The 12,477-nt window shown below is 39.5% G+C and overlaps 1 protein-coding gene across 1 annotated transcript in view; it reads left to right on the top strand.

Annotated features, from left to right (window-relative positions):
- The window catches only part of LOC116995895 (proline-rich protein 5-like), a 50,476-nt gene that overhangs the window by 13,948 nt on the left and 24,051 nt on the right, over window positions 1-12,477 (top strand). The window contains exons 3-6 of the mRNA XM_033058987.2: window positions 600-648; window positions 1,304-1,361; window positions 6,379-6,470; window positions 8,579-8,719. Coding sequence (XP_032914878.1) covers window positions 600-648; window positions 1,304-1,361; window positions 6,379-6,470; window positions 8,579-8,719 — 340 coding nt within the window. The remainder of the gene's footprint in view (window positions 1-599; window positions 649-1,303; window positions 1,362-6,378; window positions 6,471-8,578; window positions 8,720-12,477) is intronic.

The raw sequence follows: 12,477 nt of genomic DNA, 5'->3' as shown, positions 1-12,477 counted from the left end.
CTGACTGAAGAGAAGTATTATCTATCATCCAGCATGTGAGATTTAAATAACAAATCTTTTTAGCATGTGGCAAATTTTATCTGGATACAAACAGGCTTATATGGACTGAGTTGAATTCAGTTTCTGAATTTTAGAGTTTGTGGGATTTTGTTTTGCATGGGAATCTCAATTGCTCTCTGAAGTTGCTTTGTAGGTTTTAGCGTAGAGGAACCATGAAAGGCAGAGCTAAACTGTTAAATTCCTGCCTCATTTTATTGAAACTATATGAAACTTCAGCTGTCTGTAGTCTCCTGAATGCACGTAGGTTGGAAAGCATCCTCTTCTCATCAAATCTTATTTTCCTTCCAGATGTGCAATTGAGGCATCTAAAATGATAGGAAATATTTTTCAACACGCAAAAAATGCCATTTTGAGTCTTGGTATTGTTGACCCTGTTTGTTGTCTTTGTAGTTAGTCATTAATGGCAGTCTCTGCTCACACACAAAAAGTGTGTTTGCTACAAAATGATTTGCTATTAGTGACTTCCCCTCATTCATGCAGTGCACAACCAATGTGATTTGCTGATTACACAAATTCTTTTCTTGCTCTTTTTAATACAGGCAATTACTGAAAACAGAACTGGGATCATTTTTCACTGAGTATCTGCAGGTAGGCCTGTGTTTTCTTTATTTGAATCCAATTCTGTTTCATGTTACTGAGAAAAATAATTTTTGCCCACTCTAAATTATGACCTGGAGACCCTTGTAACCATTCAGAGATGTCCACTGACTTCTCTGTGGTTTTGAAATGAATGGATTAATGAGATTTGGATTTTATATGCATTCATATAGTTACATAGTGAAAGCCTAACCTGTCACTGTGTTTTCTGTAGATCATTGCTGTTTTTCTTGAGGTTTGAGACAGTTTTTTAGCTTAAAATTGAAGTCCTTGAGTAAACCACTGAAGTTCATTGCAGTAGAGTTACTAGAAAAGACTTTTAGAAGTAAGTACCACTGTCTGCTGAAGTAATATTCTTCCTACTTCTCTAAGTACATGTTTTGTAGGTCAGTCATTTGAACAAGCACTTTTTACTGCACAAAATACATCCCTTGTCCTGAAAATAGCAGGTGATTGTAACATCATTTCACAAGTGTCCCAAGTGTCTTATTTATCCTGTAAATAAGATGGACACAGCAATAATTAATGATCAATTTTTAAAATAAAAATTTTTCACTGTCTAAAGTTAAGAATGAACAAAATGTGAAATATGGTGGCTGTAGGGAAGTACGGAAGGGAGTAAATGTAGTCTATATTTTATTTACAGAATCAACTGCTCACAAAAGGCATGGTGATCCTAAGGGACAAGATCCGGTTTTATGAAGGTAACTTGGATTTTAGCATGGCTATGTATGACATAGGTGTTTTCACAAATGTGGAGGCACTGGTATGCTTTCCACTATCTTCCTGGGACTATGAGTGTCTCAATCCATTCCCACAGTCTGTTCTTGGGTCATTAACCTTCATAAGGGGAGGTGGCTGCCTAGAGCAGCATTGAGGGAGTCAGGGAAGGGTTGCCTCCAGCAAGGACACGTCATTCTCCTTCAGCTGTATCCTGCTCAGGAAAAGTGAAAATAGATTGAGATGTGTAATAAACAAAAAACTAAGCACAAACATCCCAGTTAAAATATCTGAGTCCAAAATAATGCTGTAGCTTGTTTTAAGAGTTATTCTGGAGTCATGCTGATATAAATGAGGTCAGGCACTGTTCTCTTGTTTTAAAGGCAAGGCTCCATTTGACTGTCTACAACTTCTGGAGGTGCCACCTCTGGAAGTAAAATCAAGGATAAACCTCCACCTGGTGTGTTGGCTTAAAGTCGCCAATATTTTGTCTTATGCTATTGTGTGGTGTTTAGATGTGTTGTTAAATATGCCATCTTGTCCTAGATTTGACATCCAGGTTGTGCCAGAAGAGGTTTAGATTGCATATTAGAAAACAATTTCTTCACCAACAGAGTTGTTCAGGCATTGGAACTGGCTACCCAGTGCAGTGGTGGAGTCTCTAACCCTGGAGGTATTTAAAAGCCATGTAGGTGTGGCACTTGGGGACATGGTTTAGAGTGGCCTTAGCAGTGCTGGGTTCATAGTTGGGTTTGATGATCTTGACAGTCTTTTCCAACCTAAACGATTCTGTGATTCTATACATCTGATGGTGAAAAGGTTTCATAATAACTTCTAAGAGTCATTGCCCATGTAAACATCTTAAAGATCTTTGGGTAGAGAATGCAGTTTTAAAGAAATGCATCTTTCCTTTTCCAAAGATGTAGTCATAATGTCACTTAGTCTAAATATACAACTTAAGCAGGGGCTTGGAGACGTCTGTTTCCATTAGTCTCAGCTATCTATAAATCCTGGATGTGACTTTTCATTACTGACAGTACAACTGATCAGATAAAGGTAGTGTTATGGAATCAGTCTTTTCTGACAAACAGACAATAGCCCTGAACACCACAAAAAGAAAACCAATATCACATTTAAAACCCCAAAACCCACAAAAAAGTAGTGAAAGTCCATAAGCTGAACACCGAATTCCCTGATTATATAAAATAAAAGCTTGTAGAGCACAAGGGGAGCTGTAGGGATTGCAAGGCCTTTGTAGCTGCTTTGTAAATAACAAAGGAATTAGTTTTGTAAGTATCAAATCAGCAAATGAGATACTATGAAACCTATCGAAGTCCAATCCTTTTTTTTTCCTAGTATTACCAGCTTGAAAATCAAAAATACTGTATCTGATGTTTGAGATCAAAGCTTAGATGAAAACCTAAAATGTGAGACCACTAAAGGGCTTTCAAATATAGGACCATGTTTAGGAAATACCAAATTTCAATAAGCTGTTAATTTTAAACTTATTTTGGTTTTTGGTTTAGTGTATCATTTTGTGGTTGCCCATTAAGATATGGCCAGAAATTCTGGTAACGTGGGAATTAAACTGGTCATGTTGTTTTTCAAGTCTGTGACCAGAAACGTTATCTCTCTAAAACTGGCAAGTTACAGGAGGGTATCAGTAATTCAGGTATCTGATTCAGAGGCAGAGGTGTTTCTGACACACAACTTTCCTGGGGAGTTGCTGGTGGACTTGAGTTTCCAAGGCTGGAATTTCCATTTATTGGCAGCAAATGCCCCAGTGTCCATCCTGTAGTCAGTGGTTCCATGGCTCTCAAAACAGCCAAGACAGAGTTGGATGCATGGAAGTCTTGGAGCTCCCATTCTGAGCAGGGCTTGCTTCCTGGGTCTGTTCCCATCCCGTGGTTTGAGTTTCTCTCTCCACTTGGTGTTGAAGTTTTCATAAGAGAAAAAAACCCACACTTTGGAGAGGGGCTTTGTGCTGCAGAAGATTTTGAAAATCACAGAATCACAGAATGGTTTGGGTCAGAAGGGACCTTAAAGATCATCCTTATCTACCCCCTGCCATGGGTAGGGGTACCTTCCACAAGACCAGGTTAATCCAAGACCTGTCCAACCCATCCTTGGACACTTCCAAGAGTGGGGCAGCCACAGCTTGTCTGAGGCGGGGCCTCACCACCCTCAAAGGGAAGAATTTTCTTCTTACATTTCTTTAATGAGTTTCAATTAACTTTTAGAAACCCTATGAAAAGTACCAAATGCATTTTTATGCCATACAAAATTGACTATATTGTGCTTCATAAAAATCAGCATTTAGAGTAACCCACTTTCCAGGAATCCAGCAAATGCTTATGCTAAATGTAGAGATCTTTGCCTGACAGTAAGAAAAGGATCTATCCCTGATAGCACATGTAAGTCACATTCCTTCGTGTAAAAGATGCTCATGATCAACAAATCATGGGAATTCTTCCACAGCCCTCAATAAAAGACCTTCTCACCTAAGTCATTCAACTCTGCAGCCTTTCTGAGTTGCTGTGCAGAAATCCATTACATTTCAAAACAAGCTTCCCACAAGATGGAATAAGTGCGTGACGGTAAAGGCATGTTTACCTCAACAGAGTAATTTACTTCATACTACTCTAGCAACACGATTTGTAAAGGACCAGATTTATAAGGGCTTTTAACCTCACCTTGTGGGAACTAGAACTAAATTTAACTTGAACTAAATTTAACTCTTTAAAACTCTGCCTTCAGGGTGTAGTGGTTGGGCTTCTCCTAAGTTATCTGATTTATTTTGGAAGAATGTTGGTATTTCAGGCGCTAATATTGGATATTAAAATGCAAGGTTATTTTTTTGATTTAACCCCAGCCACCAGCTCTGCCTCATGGAGCCACTCACTTACTTCCCTCTGTGGAATGGCGGGGAGAGTTGGAAGGGTAAAAGTGAATGAACTGGTGTGTTGAAATAATGACAAGTTAATAGGTAAAGCAAACATTATGCACACAAGCAAAACAAAATAGCCTTCTTTTCCCACTTTTCATGGGCAGGCAGATGTTCAACCATCCCAGGAAAGTTGGCTCCACGATGCACCATGGTGACTTGAGAAGAGAAACACAATCACTCCAAGTGTCCTGCCTTGCTCTTCTCTCCCCAGCTCTGTATGCTGACCATGACACCATATGGTCTGTGATGTCCCTGTGGCCAGTTGGGAAAAGCTGTCCCACCCATGTCCACTCCCAGTTCCTTGTGCCCCCCAGGCCCTCCCTGGTGGGCTGGGAGAGGAGCAGAAAAGTCCCTGGCTCTGTGCATGCCCTGCTCAGCAGTAACTAAAACATCCCTGGGTTATCAGCACTGTTCCAGCCACTAGCAGCTACTGGGAAGAAAATTAAACTTATCCCAGCCAAAACCAACACATGTTTGCTATTACTATTACTATTACTATTATCACATTGTTATTATTATTACTACTATTACTGCTACAGCTGCTAGATTTTTTATTTGGTTCCCTGCTGTATTTTATTGGAACTAAATCTATTTTAAAAGGTTTCAAAAATGGAAACAGAGAACACCCTTTTCAGTCTTTCACATGATTGTACAGGACAGAGAGAACTCCTGCTGAACATAAGACCTTGGTGTGTTCCACAGGCCAGCAGCTGCAGTATAGCGTAGTGATCTACATCTGTCACTGAAAGAACTTAAAGTCATCAACCTGGAAATAATTCAGGTTCACCAGAGCTGATGTTATTCATCATGTGCTTAAAAAGGCAAGGGGATCAGGTATTCCATAGCAAAGACTGGCAGTTGGTTAACTTTGAGTGTGGTTAGCAGTGTCAATGCTTTCCTGCATTATTGCTTTGTGATGTGTGTGTAATTCTGGGCAAAATACTTCCTGGCTGAGGCTAAAAGTAATGCTCTAATACAAAAATTAAGAATAGTATCACATTCTGGCACCAATAGTAATATTGATTGATTGATTGATTGCTACTGAATTTGCCTCTGGTAAGTCATTTTGTCTTGTCCGACTAGGTCAGAATCTCTGATGTCTTTATCTCCATAACACTTGCTGGTGGAGGTGCAGGGGCATTGCTCTCCTCTCACAGTTGGGTTGGGGGCATAAGGATGGTAAAGAGCTTGTCCAAGGTCACGTGGGCCATTTTGGGGAACCGGAATCTGAAGCCAGAACCCACTTATTGAACCAGATTTCCTCTGTGGATCTTGGCTCTTGCATTTGCCTCTGTGTGCGTTAAATGTTTTGTGAGGAACTCAATGTCCAGCTTGGTTGTACAACCTGGCCAGAGGTCTCTAGATTCCACTGGGGAGGATTCCAGGGGACTGCAGCTTGGGAAGGAGTGGACATGAAGGTGGCCTTGTTGTGAGGACTACCCCATAGCAAATTCTAACTGCATTGCTTGAAAGTTAGAGTAAAAATTAGAGCCCTAACATGATTGTTCTTTTCCATGGATCTTGGGTGAGTTTTTCTGTGTAAGAGGAAAAGGGGACAGTGGAAAAGCTGCCAGGGATCAGTTTGAGAGGATGCTTTACAGAGCATCTCCACAGAGTGTGGTTTGTTCTACTGCCCTGCAGCTTGAAAGGCAGGAGGGAGCACAGTGGGGTAAATTCCTCTACAGGAATGCTTCTGTATTTAACCAGCAGTGTCCTCCCCTTGCTGTCCTCCACAATCCTGTCCAGCAAATATTACTGCAAGAGGAGGATGTAATCTGGGCTATTACTCTTCATTCTTCACAGGGTTTTCCTGAGTAACCTCAGACTCTCTGAGTTGATTAAGAACATTAGATGAGTCACCTAAAAAGACACAAATATGGAAGGATCTGATACATAACACTATGGATAACTAATTCCATATTATTAATAGTAGCTGCTACATGATTCATCTTAGCATATAGTAGCAGATTCACATTGTTTCCTGCTTGTTTTAATTTTTGCAGCTAGCTGATTACAACCAAAACTCTTCACTAGTTTGTTTTGTGTTTTTGCAGGGCAGAAACTACTGGATACCTTAGCTGAAACCTGGGATTTTTTCTTCAGTGATGTCCTGCCCATGCTGCAAGCTATTTTCTATCCTGTGCAGGTGAAAAAATTACTCTACTATCATAGAATCTTGAAAAACTGGAAAAAGCTACTTTACAGGTTCATCAGCAGATTGATACAATCCTTGATTTTCTCTCCTTGGGCCAACCTCCCAGTGCAGCTGTTCTGTTTAGTCATGTCAAGCAAATAAGTTACTTACACAAATGGTTTGCAGTGCTTGGATGGAAAAGATGAAGGGGAACTTTAAAAACAAAAGTGAAGTGCAAGGAGCTGGTTAGTCCATCTGTCAATCACACTAAAAGTCAAAAAAGATTATGAATGATAAACTGAAGTGTTGCACAGTGAAATAAGTGGAGTTGTGTTGATTTAAATATATGCATTTCCTTCTCTGCAATGTGAATTTTGTCTTTGAAGTATCTCTGCTTTTGAAAAGGAATCGCATTTCTGAGATCAAATTCTATGCTATGGTAAGTGAACAGCAAAGTCAATGGAGTTTGACCGGTTCAAATGAGAACAGATTTTGACTCTAGTAATTTTAGATACACAATAGATACTTGATCTTCTAATGTAGTGATAGCCAGAGAGTATTTATCACTGAAGTCTCAAGGAAATCTGTACCAGATAAGTGCAAATGATCTTTGCAGTTTCTCATAGATACCTACAGATTTTAGTGGAAACTTGGTACCTGAATATATTTGGGGAAACTTCTGAAACCTTCTCCTATTTTTTCAAGTGGACTTTATTCCTAAAGTGATTGCCCAAGTGCTAACAGTATTACCATTTGCATTTTCAGACAGTTACAGGTATGAATTTAGAGGAAAAGCTGCTATTTCATGTTGAATTTAATTCTGAAAGGGAAGAACTCAGAAAACATACAGGGCTGCTTCACCCAATGACTTTTGCTGCCACTAGAAACTCTAAAGCAATAGAAATAAGATGTTATTAAAAACATACTAGAACACAATGGGAGATATTTCTAAGTGCCCTGTAATTTAAATCCAAGATATTTGGACACAGAGATATAGGTAGGCTCTAAGCCTTTTTTTATGAAGCACTTGACAGCATTAGAACTCATTAAGTTGTTTTGAAAATTGCACCAAACAGCCCTATTCTCTGTTGAGTTTCTGAGGCCTTTGAAAATATTTGAGCAACGTAAGTCTAATCTCCTATCAGATGGAAATAGTTACTTGAATTTCCAAAGGAACCTTGAGGGTTTAATAGTCCTAAGTCCCATGTAAATTCATATAGATCTCGTTGCTCGTGTTCTGAGGTTTCTTCCAAAAACCCAATTGGTGCTTATGTGCTCTGGTAAATTCTATTAATTGGCAGCTGGAGCAGATTTGGGGCCTTCTTTACTTCAGTTTAAATAATTTAGAAAGTGAAAAGGAATGGGTTGGATCAGGCTTCTTTATTTCAGACCTAAGTCAACACTAGTTGAATACCAAACCTTCTATATGTACCTTCTATATGTATACCCAAGGAAAAACTCCTAATGGCAGAAAGAAAAACAGTTTTGCAGATCTACATAAGATCTACATTAATTTCTGCAGATAGAGCTGCAGTTACATTCTTCAGCTGTGAGTTTTCCTCAGTGAGAAGGTATTCTTGAACTGAAAACAGATGGTTTTGAAAATACAATATGAAACTTCAGCTTTGCTCCTGCCTTATTGTGAAGTCTCTCAAACTGTAAAGAGGATCCACAGGTGGGGTGAGTCAGGATTCCTGCCGAATTGGAAGACAGTAAACAGGGAGTACTCAAAATCTTACAAAATAATGGAAATTCAACCATAAGTTTTTGTGAACTTATGATGCATCTAATTTGTGATGTACTGTTAAAATATAGAGTATTCATATATCATCCAGCTCTCATCCCACCCTAACCTTCATCCTCTCCACTTGCAGTCAGGGTCAGTCAGCATCTGTAGAGTTAATTACTGCCAAATCAAATTTACTGTGCAGACTTGCCAAATCAAATTTACTGTGCAGACTTAGGGGGCTGCTCTGTCCTTTGTTATGTTTCCTTTGTGTTTCGTTTAGGTTTACCCTTCTTGCAATCCCTCAGGAGTGGAGGAAGAAATTAGAACAGAGGATTTTGAAACTCATTTTCATACTGCTCATAATCTGTCTTGCTTTCTTTGTGTTTGTAAGGGAAAGGAACCCTCGGTTCGGCAATTGGCTCTTCTGCATTTTAGGAATATAATTACCCTCAATATAAAATTGGAAGATGCATTATCCCGTTCCAGAGCCAGAGTTCCACCATCTATTATTCAGATGCTGTTAATACTTCAGGTAAATTGGTTACTTTTCTCAGCCTGTCTTTCTGTTTTGTGTTGCTGAAGTCTTCTTAAACGGTCTCTGACTTTGCTCATTCATTGAAAACTTCTTACCCAGACTGTCAGAGCTTCTGCTCTCCTGTGGTCATAATCCTGATATTCTGGTATCTTAATATCCTAATGGCTAGCATCTAAATTATCCAACAGGATAATAATATACTTATGTCATATAGCATAGAATAATAATATAATATAGTAATAATAATGTGACATATAATGGTATAATACAAATAATTGTAATATAATAATTAAACTATCTAATTTCTAAACATCCTAATATCTAAAAGTAGGGACTGTAGAGATGCCATAAGATCCAGATATTTGAGAGTACAGACTTGTTTTGCAACTAGACCTTGAAACATGAAGTTTTGTAAGCTGGCAAGTTTGTGATGATGATATGATTGCCATTAGATGCTGTGTGTTGCTGCATTAACAGTTCAGGATATGAAGTTTCATTTGATAGAGTAGGCATCAAAGTCAACATACAATTCATACAACAGTGGTTGAATCATGCTCACATTTGGTCACTGGAACCAAATTCTACAAAATAGGTGATATAAAAACATTAGGACCAGATACTGGTATTTGCCTTCAGTGTTAGATATTTTCTGTGTGTGTAGTAGTAGGAGAAACAAAATGAGGAATTCCAGGCAAAAGGCAATTTTAAGATATTTTTATTTGCTTAATTAAAGAAAAGCATGAGGTATGATGTAGAGAAAAGAAATGAGGCAGAAGGGAGAGAACCAGGAATGGACTTTTAAAGGGTGAGGAAATTGAGATTTTTGTGGCTTCTGATTGTTTTAATAAATGTTTTTTTTTTGCTCTTTATCACAGTATGAATTAGTTCTGTATCTGAAATTGTTTGAAGAGCATCTAGATTAGATGATAATCTAATGAGGCCAGTTTTGAAAATTGAGGAAAGGAGTAAGATTCTCTCTCCTGGGTCAAGAAATGGGATTTCACTTCTCACTGAAATCAGTGGTATCTCAGTCTCCATTTTTTGGAGTGTTTAACCTGTGTCTCAGAAAAAGATACTTATCATATAGGAATGTCTACTTGGTCTTGTCTCTCTTCTCATAACCCCCCCACCTTCCAGAAGCTTCTTGAAGCTGCTGGCTGATTGTGACACAGTGACAGCAGTATGGAAGTCTCGTGGAAACTAGTGTCTGGAGAAAGGAGAGGAGCCTCAGGGAAAAGCTGGTGCATGGAGCATGAAATGTGTAATGAGGCATCAAGGAATTCACAGTGCTTGAACCATGACCCCAGCTGCGTTAGCAGATGCCAGAGACTCCACACCAGATAGTACCATTGCAAAAACCTTCTTCACAGGAATGTTCTTAGGCCTCAGCTCTTCCCAGGTGTGAGGTCAACTGCCCATTCTAAATCAGGCTTCAGCAGCAATGTTGCTAACAGGTCTGCAAGCTTTTTGTGATTACCTTAGGAAGTCTGTGTTACCTGTGGGCAGGATCTGGCTTTCAATGGATTCAGAGCTGGCAGCTGAGTACCATCCTGATTTTTCCTTTGCAAATCTGCTTTCCTCAGTAACTCGAAGTGTTAGCACTGTGAATGCCCCGTTTAGGGCAAAGGGTCAAATCCATTCTTGTTGCAAAGCTGGTCACGGAAATCAATAACCAAGTGAGAGGGAATTTGCCCCTGGGTGTTTATTTCTGCATACTTTGCCTATGGTTGGGTAGTGGGGATGGTGAAAGTCTTTTCTTGGCAATAGCTCTGCTAATCTTGTGGTTTAAGACCTAATGGGAATTGTGGGAAAAGGTCAGAAGAAAATCTGGGAATTAGCTATTTACATACTTAGCGGTGTTAGTCAATAGTTGGAATTCAGAGCAAAGAGTTTTTTCTGAACTCAAATGTCGTGTTAAACAAAAGCAAATTTTATACATTAGTGACATAATGGAATTTTCTCCATTTAGTTGAACTCCATTTGTTAATGGGGCTGGAAGAGAGCAATCCAGCTGTCCAATGAGCACATGGTAGTCTTGCAGGCTTTGATTTCCTGGGCTGAGACATGATGTCTTGATGGGGATGTTGTCTAATCCTGATTTGTGTCCACTGTGAATACCTCTTCTGTAAGAAACTTGGTGACTGGAGCAGACTCCCAGAGGTAGAAGGTGATGCCAGTGATGTTGGCTCTGGACTAAGTGTTGAACTTAGTGCTGAGATTTCCTGTTTCTGTCCTTGACAACCTCATGCAACTGTGTGATGTAGTTAAGGAATAGCTCATGTTCTGTAAGACAGCAGTTGTAATGTCAGAGGTTGAAATGCACCACTCTGTTAGACTGATTAAGTGGCAGAGCTTTGGGAACTAATGCAGGGTGTATCTGGTATTATATTTTAACTTCTCATGGTGTAGGGGAGAAATTCTGATACTTGTCAGGAGACAAGTTATTGGACAGAAAGGGTAATATTTGAAAGAGGAAATGGAGCTGCTCCATTGAAAGGAGCAGAGATCAGTCCACAGGTTAATTGTTAGACTTAGGTTCTTCAGTTCAATAGAGTTACTTCTCACCAGTGCTATAACCTGGTGTAATTACAAGCCAGCAATCTTGGAGGAAAGAGAGAGCTCTGGGAGGAATGATATTCCTGTTCTGTCAGTCAGTGGTAGTTTCATCACAGCTCGGAAGAAGGGCCTTGTATCACTCAAATTGCTGTTTGCCAGCATAGTCTGACTCAGTTACAAAGCACAAACTGAAATGTTAATCCTTCATGACTGCTCACAGGCAGAACAAGCTGAAGTGCCTCCAGGATGCTTCTCTTTAAGTTGCAAGAAGTTCAAGAGCAGAGTTCGGGATGAAGGAAGTAAAAGAACTAAAACTGCTTTTCAGCACAGAATGATGCACAGGAGCTCAGTTTGGGTAAAATGAGGGTACTGGAGGGAGACAGGTAAACAAAAGAACTTTCTGAAACAAAGAGCAAAACTATCACTATCTGACTTGCTTCCCAAAGTATGTTGTCAAAGACTACCCTGGCTGCTGAAACTGGAACATCTTATTTCCAGGTGTCTCTCCTGAGGTCTGAGAAAGCTGAAAGAGAAGAATTAAAGAGTGTTCATCTGCATCTCTCAGTTAACATCAGGGTTATTTGAATTCACAGAATCTCTCAGGGTGACCTGACACATTTGAAAAAAATGAGAAGAGCATAACACAGTATCTCTTGTGCTGAAGGATGAGGTCTCACAAAACAGAACACAGTATCTCATGTTGGGGGATGAGGCCTCACTTAACATAAGCTCTGAAGAAAAAAATAAAACCTGTGGTTTCCTCTTTGACTCTCTGTGCCTCCTTTGAACTCCCTCGCCTGTTGTCTCTGTTAAGGAAGACAAAATAAATGCATAAAGCTGCCCAGTATGATCTTTTTGTTATTTCTACAAAATTCCTACCATTTTAAAGGAGCAGAAAAGTACATTGCAGGATCTGAAAGTGAAATACAGAGAGTTGTTTTATTCATCTCAGCAGCAACACACCAAACAAAGGACAGCATAATGGTTAAAAACAAAATACCCTTTGCTATCAGAAAGCTGCGGGTATAGAGGTGCTGTAACACTGTGATGCCAGTTGCAGTCAATTCTTTGTTGCCATAGGTTTTCACAAGTGCTGGTTGCTTTTGGGAGGTTTTCTTACTAAGTCTCTTAGACCTGAAGCATAGGTTGAACAAAGTGGTGTGGGTGTGAGGTTTCCACATGCTTTCAATTTCTCTTTA

The sequence above is a fragment of the Catharus ustulatus genome, chromosome 4, assembly GCF_009819885.2.
Source record: "Catharus ustulatus isolate bCatUst1 chromosome 4, bCatUst1.pri.v2, whole genome shotgun sequence".
Lineage (NCBI taxonomy): Eukaryota > Metazoa > Chordata > Aves > Passeriformes > Turdidae > Catharus > Catharus ustulatus.
The sequence above is the reverse complement of the archived record's forward strand: the minus strand, read 5'-3'. Positions and strand labels throughout refer to the sequence as shown.